Source organism: Didymosphaeria variabile (genome assembly GCF_027946475.1).
Source record: "Didymosphaeria variabile strain IMI 356815 chromosome Unknown scaffold_9, whole genome shotgun sequence".
NCBI classification, from domain to species: Eukaryota; Fungi; Ascomycota; class Dothideomycetes; order Pleosporales; family Didymosphaeriaceae; genus Didymosphaeria; species Didymosphaeria variabile.
The window spans coordinates 1973820-1992060 of record NW_026611628.1 but is presented as its reverse complement, the minus strand read 5'-3'; the positions used below and the strand labels follow the sequence as shown (position 1 = coordinate 1992060).

The following is an 18241-nucleotide window of genomic DNA, read 5'->3' as shown; positions in this document are numbered from 1 at the left end:
GCCTCATCGGGTTAGCGTTGTTTGGCCTACCCGGACTTGCGGGACGGAAGAGCGGGCCTGTACTCGGGATAATCTTAAAACCTGGAGAGGTTAGGCTTGACCGTGCTGTTGGGCGGGCATGTGATAAGTGTTACGTTTAATAAGTTACTGCGAGGGTCAAGGCGCGTAGGGGTGCAGATGGATTGTATGTGTTTGGTAGGTGGGAATGCGGAAGTAACTTGGGAAAGTCTGGCGTTGAACGGGGGAAAGCGGATGATCGTGTTGAAATAAGTACCCTGAGGTAGTATAGATAGGATAGATTATTAAACTATCTAAGATAGCCAGGGGTAGAATAGATGACTATATAACTGGTTATATAGGGAACTAGCGGGATTCTAACAGATCGAAGCAGCTACCATAGGTGCTTTAAGGATCCTTTTCATGAAAGATCGTCTTTAGATGAAGGAGCATGATGAAATATATGGCCTCTTTTACAAGTCATTAAAGGTGTGATTAAGTTTACTAAGATAGGAAGAGTCTCCTTGCATAGTTTCGAATGGTTCGCCGCATTGCATTGCAAGGTTTGATAGGGCGCTTTCACTGATCCCTCGATCGGCTTCCCAGCGGTATAGAAGTAGAACAATACCTATGGTATGCATAGGCTGGGTTCCACCATTGATGTACTTGTTGCGAATTCTTCCTTCAACCTAGTTTGTATTGACTTCATTACAATAAGTACCACCGGCGGCGGCGCGCACACTGCAAACAAAGGTATAAAGTTACGGTAAATTATTCTAAGAAAAATAGTCCGCTCCTCAACGTGCTCCATCCATGAAGCCCGAGATCCAGCATATCCGAATGCCCGCATGCTCAATGCCCGACGTTCAGGAGACTGCGCGATTCCAAACCGCCGATAATGATCTCCACTTGGATACAGAAGCATCAAAATCGGGGACATGTCATTGTAGTTCACCTCGATGACAAGCGCTTCGGTGTCCTCGTGAGCAACCATACTTGCGGCCGTAGTGTCCAGAAATACGGACAACTTGTCTGTATATGCAGGAACTCGGACATAATTCTCCCCATTCTCGGTCACCCAGATAGGCTTGAGTAGAGCCCCTGTAACCCGTAGTCTCTGTCCTGAACTGAGTTTGCTCAGATTGGCAAGCTGGTCGCGAGTGATTGTCGTGGCATCGACCCACTGTCCTTGTTTCTCATCGGTCAGTACCTCAATGATGGAAGTATCTTCGACATAGGGCCTCGAGCTTCCGAAGTCCTTTTGACCTGTGCAGCTTGCCCAGGACCAAGTGGGAAACCCTTTTCTTCTGTTTGCAGGTTTGACGCTGCGCCAGTAGAGGTCCATCACCGGCAGTTTCGGCTTGCCCTGATGCGACAAGCCCTCGATGATCTTGACACCCCAATGATGTGAGATGTCAAATGATTTTAGTATTCCCAGACATGCATGTAGTGCGTCTTCGTCGAAGCTGAGGGTTCTGCTGGTGTATTCCTCAACCAACATGTCCCACCACAAATCTGGAAAGAGTGATATGAGATTTGGTAGAATCCGTTCAACACGAGGAATGACACCTCGATTCTTTCCATCTTCTTCGGTAACTTCTTGCTCGACTGTCTCCCATCGCTGCATCGAGTGACACATGTATACAACACCATGGTCGGTGAATATGAGTCTTCTGGTCGAAAGACATCCTTCTTGAAAGGTCCAGCCTCTTCGTGCCCAGACTGATTTCACTATGACATTGTCCAGACTCGTGAAACTGGCAAGACAGAAGGGCCCGAGCTGGATGATATCTTGAGGATGCCGAGGTTGGCGACTGACGCCTTGTAAGCCGTCATCGGCACCAGGGCCGGTAGCTATCAACGTTATGTCCGCCTGTGAGTAGATGACATCCATCATGCCAATCTGTATATGCTTATTGGCAGCATCATTCTGATCGATACACTATATTCATCAGCTCGCATAGCTGAGAGAAGATCGAATCTGGCTCGTACATATTTGTCCACCCACAAGTATCGATGATCAAGAGCCAGAGTAACTGTGATGCTATCTTCGATTGTACGTGGGAAGTCTAAAGTATTCGAGGATGTGGCTTCTTGCTGACCCCAAACATATGACAAAGCCACGTATCTGAGATCATGAGATGATTTCGTCACGACTTTCCTTGTCCGACAGTCAATTACTTGGAATCCGGGAACGATAACCTTTCCGTCGTGAGAGCCCCGGCATTCCGTGTGATCCAGGTCGCAGTCGCGTATCCAGCTGCCTAGCAGGTCATAATCGACCTTCCCAGGCAGAATTCGACGCATCCGAGGACAAAGTAATCCAGGAAACCCCACCAATCCGAGCTCCATGTCCAACAACGAAGCGTCTGCTGCTTCAATGCCTTTTACCTCAAGAACCAGCCTGTAATAGGGCTGCAAAGGGTCGACCCTTTTTTTCGGTCCCAATATGGCATGATCAATGAGCCTTGCCAGTGCCACTCGTATGGATCCTATCGCAGCGTTTTGGGGCAGATATTCGCGAATCCTATTGCACAGTACACAGTCAGCTGACAGAGCAGACTGATGTGTCGTCCCAAGCTCCTCGTCGCGAACCCCATCCGCGGTCAGAAGGCCGATTGGACCGTCCCAGGCAGTAGGCTTGCCACTTGCATTAACCCCTGGAGGGTTGTGCATGCCCAAGTACATGATGATGCTACATCTATTGCACAGAGTGGCACTAAAGGCTTCGCGAATAATGCCTTCCTGCTCTGTTGTACGCGGGTACATAGTGAGGCTCCGACGTTGTGATGTTAAAGCGCAAATTGAAAGCAATCAATATGTAAAGAAGGCGGGGTAATTATATAAAGAGGTGCTTACTGTGTCTATACGCGCAACGCCACCATACTGCCTTAATACTTAGGTAAAGATAAGGCTACGCAGGTGCTTGTAAAACCTTATACTTATTTAAAATAAATTTATCGTTTTAGAAGGATCATAGGCGTACCTCTAGTACTTTCTTTAGGAGTCTTTTTATTGTGGCTTTTTCGACGCAGTCCAAGATGAACGCCAAGATGATGTCCAGCACGGCGACATCTACATCTTCTAGGGCTGCTCTACTGTTTCTATTTCTGGGCATGCCGACATGATCTCTGCGACTCTCACAGTCATCCCCCGCTTCCGTTTCGCTAATAAGAGGGGAACAACCAGTACTCTAGAACTCTTCATCGAAGAGTTTCAGTGAAGTCCTTAATCAAGATTTGGCGATTCTCACGCAATCGCCTCGTGTGCAGCATGTTAAAATCTACCAGTAGACGTTTGAGCCAACTATCTTACATCTCCAAAACATCGATCAGATTATGGTATGCCCGCTTGAGAATCTGAGGGATTATATTTGGACGTTTCTTCAGTTTGCTATCCAAGATCCACGATAAGAGGTTCCTATGAACACTATGGCAATTTTTTTTTTTTGAAGAATTAGGCCCGCGCATCATTGGAGGATGCTTGACCGGAGAAAACCAGAGCTGCCTTAATCACGTGTCCGCCCATGCTGTGTGCAACAAAAACCATTTTTAACGTAGCGGTTCCACGACGATACGAAGGTCATCGCCCGAGCAGAGGAAACTAGAGACAACTAGTTTTCCCTATCACTCTGCCATCTGTCGAGGGACTGTAAGTGGGAAACTTGACGCGGATTACTGTTAAAACACTCTACCTGCTGAGGTTCATTCTTGACTATAACTCTAAAGGTGGGAATGCTTTGATATCATACGGTTTTGTACTGTCTGCTTTATAGCATATGCTACACTGTGCTAGTCGTACAAAGTGCGGTATCCTACACCTAGAACTACTGTGTATATGTTCTAGGAGTTACCCTCCTATAATAGCAGTGCCTGTGGTAGCTTGGCTTTGGCTGAGTTGCTGTTTGGGATTATAGATTGTCATTAGGTGAAAACTAGCTGCCTAACAGTCGCTACTAGTATCTGGGCCCAAATGTATGATAGACGAGCATGAGTATCCGAGTAGTTCACGGAAGGAATTGAGTGAAAGCGTTATTGTCGAACACAAAGAACCTCTGTGGAGGGAGGAGGTGTGTCGCGATTATGTCTGTATTGTCTATGCTTTCAATCGCAAGGTTCTTGGGACTGTTTAGAGGTTGAGTACAAGATGATCTAATGTCTATCAAGATGCCGTTATGAGGTAATATCTAGAGAGCATTCGCATATATTTTTAGTGGCTCTCACTCCATCATCGTGCCGTATGCCGAGAGAGAGACTTGAGTACATTGAGGTTACTACCCTTTTGATTTGGCGTTGGTTTTACTGCTCGACTCTCCCTTTACGCGACTTAGTCTGATCCTTCAAGGATTCGAAAACACCTGGCCGGATACTTTGCGTCGAAGCACAAGGGCTCGTAACAGTATGGCCTCCTGAAAAAAGATAAACGAACAATGGTGGAAAGATTCATTCGAAAAATGTAGCCCCACTCCTCATGCGGTTCCAAGCTGATGCCGGATGTCCTAGACCTGAGATCGCCGTTTGTAAACCGTAGCTCGCGTGATTTTGAAGCCACCAGAATAAAAATTATCTCGGAAGGATCAGCCTCCCTTGAGTCGCAGGTGTAGAAACGGCCTGAAAACAGTGCGCACACATCTTCTAGATTGAAAAATTCTGTTATGGGTTCCCCTCCTGTGTTCTTTCCATAAAGGTGTCCTTGCGGGAGAATGACCTTTTCCGCAATCGGAAGCGGAATGGGCGAAGATACTAGCGTGTCGGATTCGAGACCCGTGAATCTCAGTACCTGGGCAATCAAAATTATCGAACAAAGACACATGGAACGCCTGCAAACTTTGATAAGACTGAAGAAGAAGTCTTCGTCCGACATTCCATAGTCGACTGTGATGTGCTTTCCCTCCACAGCGAGACTCAGAAGTGAGTATACTCTATCTCGACGAATCGCGCATGCTTGAACTGGGAGAGCTACGAGAAGTGAGATCAGTGACGATTTCCGAGAACTCTGCGTTCTGAGCTTGAGCTCTAAATTTGAGCGGAGTTTGTGATCGTGCCATTTCGAGATTTTGGCCATGTTATGAAGCTCATAAAGCCGAGAAGAATCAAATACAGTGTCGACAGCCAAAAGACAGCAATTTCGTGACAATACAAGTTCTTGGGTTATCCAAGCTCGTGTCCAGTACTTGTGAGCTGCTAGCAGTCGCCAACCTGATTCGATTTCGCGCAGTTCGCGAACGACGTCAACACTGAGTGGATCAACGGCGGCCAAAGACTGGAAAAATTCGGCTAATGGTTTACTGTCACCAAGCCAGACCACAGTTTGTCTAGCCGCCGAGTAAATTTCTCCCATCTGTCCGACCTGGTGGTTGCGTTCCTTCACACTATCCTGATCGATGCACAGAGCATCAATCCATAGCGCCTCCTGTGGGTACTTGCATATAGCAACGTTTAGAAACGCCCACAGGTTCTCTCGAATGGCGAATTTCTTTCCGTTGATGACGATCCATCTTGACGGGGGATCGACTCCCCACACGTACGAAAGACATGTATACATGCTCGAAGCGATCTCTTTGTTGTTCGTCAACTGGCATTGCAGAAGTCCGCCTGCAGAAAAGGTAGGCAGGACATATAGAAGGCGTATGAACGGCTTGCTATGATCGAGAGGTTGATGCTTGAAGTCTGGAATATCAGATTCGCCTTCATTCTGTTGCCTGCTAATGAAGGCATGTTGATGAGTCGTAACTTCAAAGTCGACTATTGACTTGCCCGTGCGTTTTCGACGAATTTTATTCGAGTTTGGCTTGTGTTGAGACCTCTTCCTGCTGGGTTTGGTAACTTTCATCTCGAGTCTCGGATTGTCATCGATTGACCTCGTGCGAGGCCCTGACTGGTTGAAATGGATGGTCGGGAAGAAGTGGTAATGCTATCCGTGTAGTATGTTGGAAATGGCGCTAGGCAACAGCTGGGAAGCAACGCTTCGCCTCGTTCAGCTGCGGGGTTTTGAATCTCGTATTCGTAGTCGCATGCGATCAATCACGGCATTTGAGGGTAATGAACAGCATGGTCATCCACAAATGATGTGCTTTGCTACCTACGTAGGAGTGGAGAGTGATAAAATGCTATGTCATGATTTATGGCTCTCACCCTGTTGAACACCTCGCCTACTCTTGCTTGGTTGCCTACTCACCGGTCGATGAGCACTAGACCTATCTAGGACTAGCGATATTTGCGTTCGTGCTTTTACACCTTCTGTAGCTTCTGTCAGTATTACCTCAGTTAAAACCCACAACCTTTTCCACTGAATATTGTCCGCTCTGCTGACCGCGACAATATTACACTGCCGAGCCTTACAGCATTGAGGCTAACGCTAACTTAGGGGCAGCACTGGCATCAATCTTTCTGCCTTACAGACGTCGCTGCTTGAATTACGCGGCACCTTGATTATCCATTTTACTAGCTACCATCCATATTTGTTAGCAGTCAAACATGGTTTACTGTTAATCCGATGCCCTTGATTAGTAGATTTAGCGGAACAAGTGGTGAGTGATGCTTGAAAATTAGTTCTCCTCCCTCCTAAGACCTTGTGCACCGTTAATAGCATATTCTTTTACAACATTAGGGAGGGCGGTGCGTCTGCTATATGTTAGGTACACTTGCTACCTTTAGCTGCAACCATCGCATAATAACCTTTAAATCATTGAAGTCATCGCTCCCTTCCGAATGATCGCTATGCACGAGATAGCGACGTCAACATCTCTATTTGAGCCGCAGCTCGCGCAGCTCACGACTGCGAAAGACCGTGGGCCGTTACTTGAGCGGCGTTAGGAGAATGCTAACACTAGGGGCATCCAAATTGTACGCAAAAGTCCTGAACAACTGGATGTAAGCCAAGCGATCTTAACTCAGAGCTCAGTCTGTGAGCACTTGGATCGATATGGGACACAGGGGCCGAAAATCAGCGGTACATGCATTGCCCGGGAATGCTCCACAAATAACATCATAAGTCACTGAGTCGCAACGAAGCATTATTTTCATCACTAAACACAAGAAACGTTGCCCAAAGCAGTGCCATCGCTGAGAACAGCTTAATCACTGTCACTGTCACTGCTACTGGTACTGCTATCTTTGTGAACATGTTCCTCCCATACATGTTCCTCGATGTCATTGTCAGATTCGTAGCCACAGTCGCCTACGAAGCATTTATTATGATAATATTCCCGAGCATGATCGTAGACGTCATCGTAGGAGAAGCACTCCCTATGTTTTTTTGCATCCCTGGCTCTTCTTCTTGCCATGGCGGTCCCAGGCTCTAGTTGACCGGAACCACTTTTTGCAAATCCCACACCTTCTGCGCGCAGAGTTTCCACTGTTGGTTCCAACCGAAGAGCAACCTTCGCTGTCGCTGTATGTCATCTTGAGTAGGACAATGGCTTATAACATGTTAGTGCCAAAGAAAGAGCCGGCGGGAAATACGCACAGTGAGAACGAACAGCACTACACTTTACAAGGCTTAGATATTGAGGTTGAAAATGCAGACAGATAAGCGAAGGAGCACTAAATACTGCGCTGATAATTTGATTGATGTGGTGGTGATATCGAGTATCGTAAAACTTCTGTGGTCCAATTCTTGGGATAAATAATAAGATATGACTGACCTGTGGAGGGAAAGAATCAGCCGTGATTCGAGGTGGGGACCATGGAAAGATTATAGTTATAGGCCTTGCCCCCTGCTAAATCAAACGTGGCCAGCGGAGCCCTGCGCTCCAGTAAAGCATGGCGGCCTGGTGGAAAAAGCAAAATACCCTAAGTATAGTCAGTTAGATTAGGAAAGTCCTACAGCAGCCTCCTGCTAGAAAGTTAATACCGCATATTTCGTATCTACGCGACTTATTTCCGAAATCCTCAAGCTGCAAAACGCTAGATTGACAGGATAACAGCTAAGTCTTAAACGTTAGATATGGTCCCGCAGCATGAAGTAGCTTTTATAAGAGATAAGAGCCCAAATGTTCGACTTTAGACTTCGCTAAACCGCATACGCAATGTAGTGGCTGGACTCCAATCAATCAGTGCTCGCTGGATCACTCGTCATGCCGCCTCTCACTCGAATTTCAAGCCCGTTTCCAGAATCTTGTCTCAGTAACCTATGTCAATTTTGCCCTTTGCGGTTTTCACACTACTGGCCGACCTCTAGGTGCGCCTTTGTCGTACGACCTCATGCAATGTGCGCACCGTATTCGTAGCGCCGTGGCTGACGCCACTAACTAATAGGCACCAACTAATAGGCACCAATCATCCTTTCTTATGGTTGCCGCCGCCTTCGCCCGGACATACTTGTGTTGCAGGTTTCCGTATATAGTTATTCGCTTCGTATATTGACCGTATACTGATCTTGGTATGGTAAAGAAGCGGACCTTTCTGGCATGTCCACGTCAATAAGGATTCAACCTAGGCTACAGCCTTGTCTACTCTGCCACTGGCCCAATAGGTAGCTAAGTCGTTCGATATAATGATGTTGACCATCGGGTCCCTGGCATGTCCTGGGCTCGGGAGGCTAGAGGGCGCTCGTGCGTGAAAGAACCGGGCAGTCATCGACGGAACTGGAACCTTGTCAGTACTTGGACCATCAAGAAGCACAAGAATGTGTCTGTCAGAGTTTTGTAGATCAACTCAGCTATGTCATAATTTCAATGATGCTCGATACAGTAAGAGCTATAATCAAATTACGGAAAAGGACGCGATTCTGTGATCCAAGGACGCTACCTCATCAGCACATCTCACAGTAAGGATCCTTTGATGCATTTGAAAGTCCTCGAATTTACATGCGTCATGGTCTGCGACCGAAAGACGTGGAAGCAGTACTGTACTCAAATTTCCACCTTCGGTCCTTTGTAAGTCTTTCTCGCTCTCAATCCCCACCAACCCATTGCGATGAACATGACTCCGAAATATACAGCCAAGGACCAGTTGAACGTGCTTGCGGAGAGTTCTGCTACCGGTGGCCAGAATGAAAAGAACCAACCGATGAAACTGTACATCATCGCGAAAATGGTCACGGGGACTCCAAATTTTCCCAACCGGAATGGACCCCATGCCATATCTACAGAAGCGGTTGTCAAACGACGATGAAGCATGACGCCTCCAGCGACCATGAAAGCAGAATAAAAGCCTGCGACGGTCAAACCGGTGAGAGCGTTGAACGTGACTACAGACCCCATATTGACGAGAGCAAGGCTGAGGGAGATGAATGCTGTGATGCTAATGGCGAAAAGCGGAAGAGATGTACGACACTCAACCTGAATCAAACATCAGTGAAGGATCTCGGAGCATGGTCAGGACATACGAACTCTGGATATATAGTTCGACATCGGGACTCCATCTTCGCGAGCGAATGCCCAAAGCATACGTGAAGCCGTTCCGAGCAACCCAATCGAACCGCAGATACCCATGACCAAGATGATGCAAGTCTATGAAGGCACGATAAGTACTTGCCGAGGAGGTGCACGAGAGCCGGTGGGCATACTGACCAATGCTGAAGCTCCCGGGACTGATTGTGTGACGGAATAGAACATGGAGACGAATGCGACACCACCAGACATCTCCATAATGCCGTCAATGCTGCCCATACAAAAGAACACGACAACCAAAGCTGCCCATCCTATTGCTCCGTTGATCAATACCGTGATGATCAGCGCTCGGGGAATCACGATGGAAGCGTCCTCGATCTCTTCGGCCATGTGTGTCGCACCATCCACGCCTAACAATGTCAGCAAGCCCTGTACTGGAATGTTTGTATGAAAGAACTACCATTGAACATGTACATAATGGTAACAGAGCCCAGTAAAGCTGACTGAACATTTGTAAGGCCTCCTAGGTTCATGAAGTTGTCGAACACCAACGTAGGCGAGGATTTTGGTGCTAAGTAGATCAGTACGATCATGATCGCGAAGAAGCCTACAACGTGGACGATGAATGCAACCGCCTCGAGCCACGGAAACAATCGTCCTAGGTATGTGTTGATCAACAAGGCGAGTGCAACCACAGCGTAGAAGATCAATGTGCCGTGCCAGGCTTTAGTTTCATAATCCGGATAGTTGATTTGTACCAGTCCTAAAACGATGGTGGAGTTGATCCATGCCACAGATGCACAAGCACCTTGCCATGCTATTACAAGAACTAATTGTGAGGGTTAGCATGTTCAGCCATACGAGTTGCATATTGCGCACCCCAACCGGTAATGTATGATAGGAAGTTTGAAAGCTTCTTCGGTGCGAGAATAGCGACCCAATTGTATTCGCCTCCAGACAAAGGTATCCTATCGCTGATAAGCTGGGAACTTGTGTGTTGGTCAGATGAACTCACATTGATGCCATTTCTGCCATGACAAGAACCTGTGCCAGAACACCCAAAGTGACGATGGGAAAGGCTACGAAAGCCCCTGTTGGGCCACCGTTAAGTAAGAACGACTGAAGAAACACGAAGGAACCTTCCCAAGTGAGCACTACAAGTGTATTGTTAGTATAATACTCCTTGCTGACCTTGTGCTTACTTACTCAAAGTGCATCCCAATCCGAGGCAAGAGATGAGACTGAAGGTACGCTGTTATTGGGTTAGTAGCTGCGCCGATTTCATGGGGAACACATTATATCACCTTTAACTGTTGTCTTTTGCCAAAGTGTGCAAGGATCTGTTCCTCACTTCTGATGCTTCGTAGCTCGCCCTCAGAGACCTGGCTCTGGCTTTGAATATCGTGCGAAGTCTTCGGCATTTCGTGAGAGCTTTGGGATACTGTGATGGATCTCATGATGATCATGAACAAACTCCTGACTTCCTTGAAATGTGCAAGAGGTGCAGACCTTTCAGGAGCTCAGAAGCTTACTTTGAATCGGGACGGTAGAAGGTTGGAATTAATCCCGCTATAAGAATCACAGATTAAGGAACTCACACGAATAGACTCGGTCAATGCGCGGGCTGATGCGGGCATTGACCGCTGCAGGCGTAGGTAACACCAATGGACATGGGTATCCCCAGAAAGGGTCATAGCTTTATTGCTGCATTCCTCTTGACTGTGCCACCGGATCTCACCCACCCTGACGGGGTTCTTTATGAAGGCGTGAACCCTGCTGATTCGGAAAGAAGGCAGATGATAACATTTACTGGGGCCGTAGCATTCTCGGCCCGCTCCGTAGGACCTCCCGTACTTTCATCAAACCCCGCTAGATATAGATACAAGCTCCTATGTCTTTCGATCTACTACCAACGCTATAGCGGCGACTTATTCGTACTTGACCCCATCTCTTACAACATGTCTTCCTCCGGTAATACCATTAGTGAGGGCCACTTTGGGCCTGCTATCGATATCACAGTATGGCTATGTTTCACGATCACAGGACTTGCTGTGTTCGCAAAGATCTTGGGAAAGTTATGGCGGCGAGATGCGATGCCGCTTGGTTCTGACGAGCTCGTCATGTTCGTCACACTCGTAAGTACCCTTTCCAAACCAAAGTGATCTTGGAAATGCTAAATCACGAAGATCGCTGCTTTGTCGCATTCTCTAGCTGTGTCAAGACAGGTTACGGCTGGGTTGGGCACTAATCCTGAGCAAATACCGGAGTCGCAGCAAAGATCGTATGAGATGTTGGGGTACGCAGCGCAGTTCCTCTATGTGTTGACATTAGGCTCTGCGAAGGTCGCCACCTTTCTCTTCGCCCTCAAACTCGGCGCATCGCGTCATCTTCCACGAATAACCTACGTGGGAATGTTAGCCACTGGTGTGTGGTTCATGTGAGTCCTTCACCGGCTTTGCGAGAGATCGTACCTTCCTGACATCGACACCAGAACCTCTGTGCTACTTATCGCCTTCCAGTGTCAGGGCCCCTCTTTCTGGAAGATCTACTCTGGGCGATGCATTAGTCAAGTACGATTCGAACAAGAAATGAAGATGATAGCACGCTGACCTATTGTGCTAGTCTGGGTTCTGGACCTATGTTGAGATTTTTAATACCAGCATCGACGTCAACTTTGTCATCGCCCTAAATTTCCTTGTACGCGACATACTGGTGGCACATACAAGATATGTCCTATATGCTGTTTTCTCCCTCCGACTTCTGTAAGTCGTCCTGGACGATTCTAGTTACTATTCTCACTGTGTGTTCAGGACTATTCCAGCAGTGGTCATGCGACTGTTTTATTTGTATCGACACGAACTTATGACCGCAAGCCATGAAGAAGCTCGTATTGCTATTGCTACAGCCGCAGCGATGAATGTGAGCGTTCTGGTCACATGCATACCTTTCTTGAAACCGTTCATGGAACAGCTTCAGCCCGGCTGGTCAACAAGCGATATACGTCGCGGGGTCGGATACACGACGTCTCAAGGAAAACAAAGTAGAAGCATTGTTGTCTCCTTTTCTGATCGCTTTCCTATGGGCTCGGTGGTGGCATCCAATGCTAGCTGAAGCAAGACATGCAAGCGGTTATGGTGTCTAAGCAGATCTAAGTCAGCGAATAAAACTAAAATGTTTCGAGTATACCTTGAAGGGGGACACGATAAAGAAGTCATTTCCTGGAACATTTTCACTACCTTTTCTGTATCCATCCCACATGGAATCGTAATGATAATGGGTATAATCTGGAACCTACGACATTGGGAATCATGACTCTTCCGACGCTACGTAGCTTCCTATCAAGGAGAATGAACCTCTCAGGTGAGTGCGCCTATTCACCGGTCTTCAAGGCAATTGGCAATTGGCCCACAGGACGTCATCGTACAACCACACACCGGTATTAGGGCCTAATGCCTTATCGCAGAGATCCTCCAGATGATCTAGGATTGAGTGGGGTAAATCTGGAATGTAATATAGTTTCGGGGAGTACAGTCTGGGCCACCACATCGCCCCAGCCCAGAATGCGGGCTTCTTTGCCTATCGAGCACTTTAGGGAGGGTGCAGCAAGTCCTAATTCGATATTAGCCATATTTCAGAGCCCTGCCTGCTTATCGGGAAGAGTGATCTTGTTTTGGAAGTCCGTGTCCGTTGCCTCACGGGCCTCGAAGCTGATTGGCAAACCAAAAGTTGAGCCACGCCGCAACTGTACAGAGCGCCCCAAACCCTCGGTACACTGTGGCAAGATTCGCTTGCCTACATTTGCCTTACATTAGATGATGCTGACATCGCATCCAGTCCTCAAGGGCTCAGCTCTGGTTTGCTTCATCTAAAGAATGTTCGTGAATCATCTACACCCTTGTTCACTACGTCTGTGCCTTTGCGCAGGAACGCACGAGTTATTGATTATGCACTGCGCCACTTCTGTGTTCTTGTTTTCAATAAAAGTTGACATGCACTTGGTTTTGATCAGGCGGCATATGGGACATTAGCAAGTCGAGCCGATTTGCATGCTATCAACTACTGCGTATTTTTCCCGGCCCCAACGCGAAGTGTTGAAACGTTCAAATTTTGATCATATCTGGTCTCGACGTGCCCCATCGATTTTTCTCCTACTCAAGTGTCTCTTCCCTATGACCTCGATTATATCAAGAAATTGTACATTCACAATGTCACTTCAGCTTTCTTTGGTCACTGATGATGCGGACTTTTACAAATTTGCGCCCCTGATGTTTGAGGCGATTCACCCTAATGGGTTCGTTGCCGCTTGCTGGCCCAGAAATTTGACTCCAGAAGCGCAGACTCTCCATGCTAGTGGGTTCATTGCCCACAAAGGCTTCGATCCCACTGTGCAATGGGTCAAGGTCACAGACACAGGCACTGGGGAAATCATTGGCGTCGCTCAGTGGCTTATCATTAAAGATGAGAAGCCGCCAGAATTCGACTTTGATGGACCCCCTGGTACATGGAAAGACGAGAAAGAAAAACTATACGCCCAAGACATTTATCGCTCCTTCGTGCGTTATAGACGCGATGTGATTCGCAACAATGATCTGCCGATTGTTGGTGAGTAAAGTCCTGTAGGTTCGTTGTTTGGCGTCTAGAGCTGATAGCTGTCTGATAGCTCTGAGCATCATGACGGTGCACCCGAACCATCAATTCCGCGGGGCAGGTACCATGATGATGAAGTGGGGTACTGAGCTCGCTGACAAAACAAATGCGTTGGTATGTAGTTCACGAACTTCAATTTTGCTGGCTTGAGGAATCTAATGCTAACATTGGGAAGTCTGTTGTAGAAGCCACCACTGCCGGTCGCTGGCTGTACGAAAAGTCGGGATTCGAGACTAAGCACCACTTTGCTGTCGAAGCGTCTGGAGAGGCGAATCGAAAGGTTGTGCAGAGGCTTTTCTTTATGGTCAGGCCCAGGGCCTCGGGATCGAACGCTAACAATGTTTAAATACGATAGGCCATGAATTCTGCGTTTCTGAAGAGAGTCTGCATAGTGATTCATCAGTTCTGTATTGGACCCTTTCCCATCTCAAAAGAACTTTTCTAAATATTTGTGATATTTGACCCAGAAATCGCTTGCATCTGAATGCACAATGTTCTCCATATCGTAAGGTTATGAGATACTAGAACTCATTCACAGACATCGGTGAAGCTTTCCAAAGCCCAACGGCGGCGGATGGCCTAGACGAAAATATCGGACGTGTGATTTGTGGTCTAACGAAGAAGCATTACCGACCTCCAGTTTGAACATCGAGCGTCCTGGTTACACTCATGTGATGAAATATGAGAACGATCAGATGTGAAGTGCGGAGACATGATGAGTACATTTCATGATCAGACTCCTATACAAATCAAGCGAGTGGATGGCTATGTCTGCGCTTTCCATGCACTTGCCCACCAGATTATAGCACATCAGAAACAATCAGCTACCATCTCCACCGCGTGAACACTTCCTTGTGGACAGTTCAATGCCTCGGCTTCACCATTCGTGATGGCTCCATCATCCTGGCTTTTGACTTCTTTGCGGTATGAGCAAACTGATGCAGCTTGTTAAATGGACAGAATTACCTTCTATCGGCAAAGCAACAGCGATTGTCGCAATGAGCAGCACAAGAATGCCAATGAGAGAGCGCATATTCTTGGTATGACCTAAAGTACGGTCTGTTTGACGTGGAGAGCTTGGATTATGTCGATGTAGAAGGGATCGCGGACCTGATCAGGTGTCAGCGTTAAAGAGTGCAGGAATGCTTTATATAGGCAGTCGTCACCGTATTCTTTACGTAGTACGTAGACATAACTCACCGAAGGAATATTGGATATGCAAGTATCATGGTCTGGCCCTGCACTGTATACGAGAGCTGAAACAATCAGAGGGAGTCGATAAGAGTCCAGACGTTTCTCAGAGGCGCGTATGACCCTATTGAGATTTGAAATCCTTCGGAGAACGAGCACATTTACCGTAAACAACACGGAGCAGAAGTGATGGATGCTGTACGACATTGAGGCGGGATGCATACCGCGGCTTACATTGGTTCGCAATTGCTTCCAAAATCCCTTGCTTTGCCTCACTAGAAAATGAGAGAACATGCTAAGAGCTAAGTGATTTCTTCAAAATACGTGGAGCCTCGATTGAGCGCAAGTGAAAAAGCTCTTTAATTACACAGTGTATCCTGTTTCTGATGCTGATGCCAAAGCCGTCAAGCAACTCTCAGCATCTCAGGTTGTAGACAGGTTATTTTGCAATGCATTTGGTAAGGGCGTACAATCACACCGTACGTGATCTAAAATAAGGCAACTCGGCCTCGACGGGGCTCAACGCACCTATTGCAAGGATTACAGCGGGTGGGCTCCATTCCTCGCCCGATTATGCGGCCCAGTTTCGCCTTGCTATCGGGGGTGATACACGCTCTTACCCCGGTAACCGGTTCGGGTAGTCGACTAGCTCCTCGTTATCAGGACTAGAATTATCTAGATTCAGCACACCTCCGCATGTTCGTAGTCTTAACTATCACAGTCTTCCTATCTCTCTCTCTTGGCCCATTACAACGATGTCGTATGTCCAAGTCGAGCAAGAGAGTCTGCTGGATGGAAAGAACAGTCATGAGAGCTACGACAATACTGACCTACAGACCAAATGGCTTCCCGTTTCCCGTTCGTCAAAATATTCCCTCTCGCCTATCGTAGCATATACATTATCTCTATATGCGGTCATCTCAACCTCGTTGCTGGTATGGACGTCTTGGAGCTTGTTACATTCGAGAGTAAGACCGTATTGTGCGATTATCACTTTCGTGTCTATATCAACTTATCACTGACTCGTCGACAGCACCGGCGAATTTATTTGTCCATGAAGATGTCCAGAACGTTCACGCGGATATGGGTACTCTGTTTTCCCAAGAGCCGTCGCCAGCTCACAACAAAGTTTGGGAAGATTTACTTGCACGTAGGTACACCTCAAGGGCATCCACCGCAGGACACTGATCATGAAGCCATGCACTTGTGGGCGACAAGACACGAGCTCGAAGAATCAAATGACAGCCCCGATGATCGCTTAGTTCTAGTGAAGACAGTTCCCGGCGGAGTAGGTGATGGTCGCTGGACCAACGGGGATTATCTCGCTACCTTGGGCGTATACCACGAGCTGCACTGTCTTGTAAGTGGTTGTTGTCCTATTACGATTGTGAACAGAAATCGGGCTAACGACTATGCGTCAGAGACGAATCTACTGGCACTTCTACCCCGATGTATACTTTGTGAACATGACAAGCGAGGCAAAAGAGGAAGAGAGAGCACACGCAAGTAAGCAACCAGATACAGCATCAGTAGCGAGGACTTTGCTCACAGATAGCTCACAGGACACTGTATTGATACTGTCCGCCAATCTCTTATGTGCGCTCCAAACCTTGGGCTGTACTCTTTCAAGTGGATGGGTGACAATATCAAACCTGCACTGAAAACGGGTGCGCAAAGAACATGTATTAAATGGAATCCTATTCAGGAATGGGCAAACTCTAGAGCCACTGGGTGGAATCCACTAGTGTGGAAACCAAAGAATGTAACCAAGTAGGCTGAGGCTGGAATTAGGTGCGGGTGTGGCTGCGGGCCTTGCGGGAGCGGCTTCGGGCCTTGCGGGAGCAGTTTGGCGGCGCAGTGTCGGTATGTGTTCCCTTTTGGGGTCGCGTTTAGGGAAATTCGAATCTGCACCCTGGTAATTAATGCTCGATACTGATGCGTGAGATTTAAATTATACGAGCAGTAGAAGTGAGGCACAATATGCGGGCTGACCCGTATTGGTTATCCTTCCCGCAATATGTACAGATCCCCGCATTTGTGCGAGCAGCTTATCCTGACCGTGCCGCAAACCCAGCTGAACTTTCAGCCTTTCGGCGGTCTACGTCCCGGGCTTCTTTCTTCCTCATCCATATCGCACAATCTGTTCGCCGACTCACTAACAGTAGTCTTTTTTTACAATCACTATGGGTTTCGAGCTACTGCCAGCTACTAAAGAGGACTTTAAGTTCTTCATTCCTCCGTTGTTTAAGGCTATGGGCCTTGCCCACTTCGTTGCAACCCTATGGCCCGATAACCAAACCGAGCAAGGTCAACAGCGTGCAATTGAAAGATTCATGGCGGAGATGTGAGAGCTAAAATGAACATATTGTCGAACGCCGCTAATCGTCCGGGTAGGGACGGCCATCCAGGTATCAGGTGGATCAAAGCTGTTGATACCACAGCTACCGAAGCAGACGGTAGCCCAAAGATTGTAGGCGTTGCGCAGTGGGCCGTTTTCGAGGCCAGCAAAACCTACCGAGAGGTCCCTTATTACGCGCCTGATGATATTTGGCCCAATGAACTAGAGAAGGACTATGCGATCCACCTCTGGGAGAGTTATATTCAACCGAGGCGAAAAGTACTGCGGGAAGATACTCTTCCAGTTGCCAGTAAGCAACTCGTGTTAGCGAAGCTTTTTACGATAGTTTACTTAGTGGTCCTAGACTTGCAAATTCTTTGCGTATGGCCTGAGTATCGTAAACGCGGTGCTGGAGGTCAGCTAGTGGACTGGGGCAATAGAATGGCTGATGAGTTGAATGCCGTGTGTGTGGTCGAGGCATCGGGGATGGGCCAGCCACTCTATGAGAAATTTGGATATGAGGTGCAGGAACTAGTAGGACTCAAGGATGATGCAAGGTTTAATCATAGAATGGATGGCACGATCCATCGCTTCATGATGAGAGCAAGGCAAGTAGCTGCCCAGTCTTCGCAATAGAGGCGAAACGAGACGGTCGTCGTGCGACGTTGGATTCGGCTTTCGATAATGATACTGGCAGAGTCGAGGTACTGTACGTTTTCACATAATTATCATGA

General features: G+C 47.6%; 3 protein-coding genes across 3 annotated transcripts; 2 read left to right on the top strand and 1 right to left on the bottom strand.

The window, feature by feature from the left end:
- Positions 1–9451: 9451 nt before the first annotated feature.
- On the bottom strand, positions 9452–10752 carry N0V89_011997 (uncharacterized protein; the record flags this gene model as incomplete). Its single annotated transcript, XM_056220723.1, has 2 exons — positions 9452–9760; positions 10636–10752. 2 exons carry the CDS (start codon positions 10750–10752, stop codon positions 9452–9454), a joined length of 426 nt encoding a protein of 141 aa, XP_056066026.1.
- Positions 10753–13536: 2784 nt separating this feature from the next.
- Positions 13537–13941, top strand: N0V89_011996 (uncharacterized protein; the record flags this gene model as incomplete). The annotated part of the gene is made up of 2 exons (XM_056220722.1): positions 13537–13622; positions 13647–13941. 2 exons carry the CDS (start codon positions 13537–13539, stop codon positions 13939–13941), a joined length of 381 nt encoding a protein of 126 aa, XP_056066025.1.
- A 3411-nt stretch (positions 13942–17352) lies between these two features.
- N0V89_011995 (uncharacterized protein) lies at positions 17353–18143 on the top strand (the record flags this gene model as incomplete). Its single annotated transcript, XM_056220721.1, has 3 exons — positions 17353–17513; positions 17564–17817; positions 17872–18143. The coding sequence occupies 3 exons, from the start codon at positions 17353–17355 to the stop codon at positions 18141–18143; spliced, it is 687 nt and encodes a 228-aa protein (XP_056066024.1).
- Between the last annotated feature and the right edge of the window lie 98 nt (positions 18144–18241).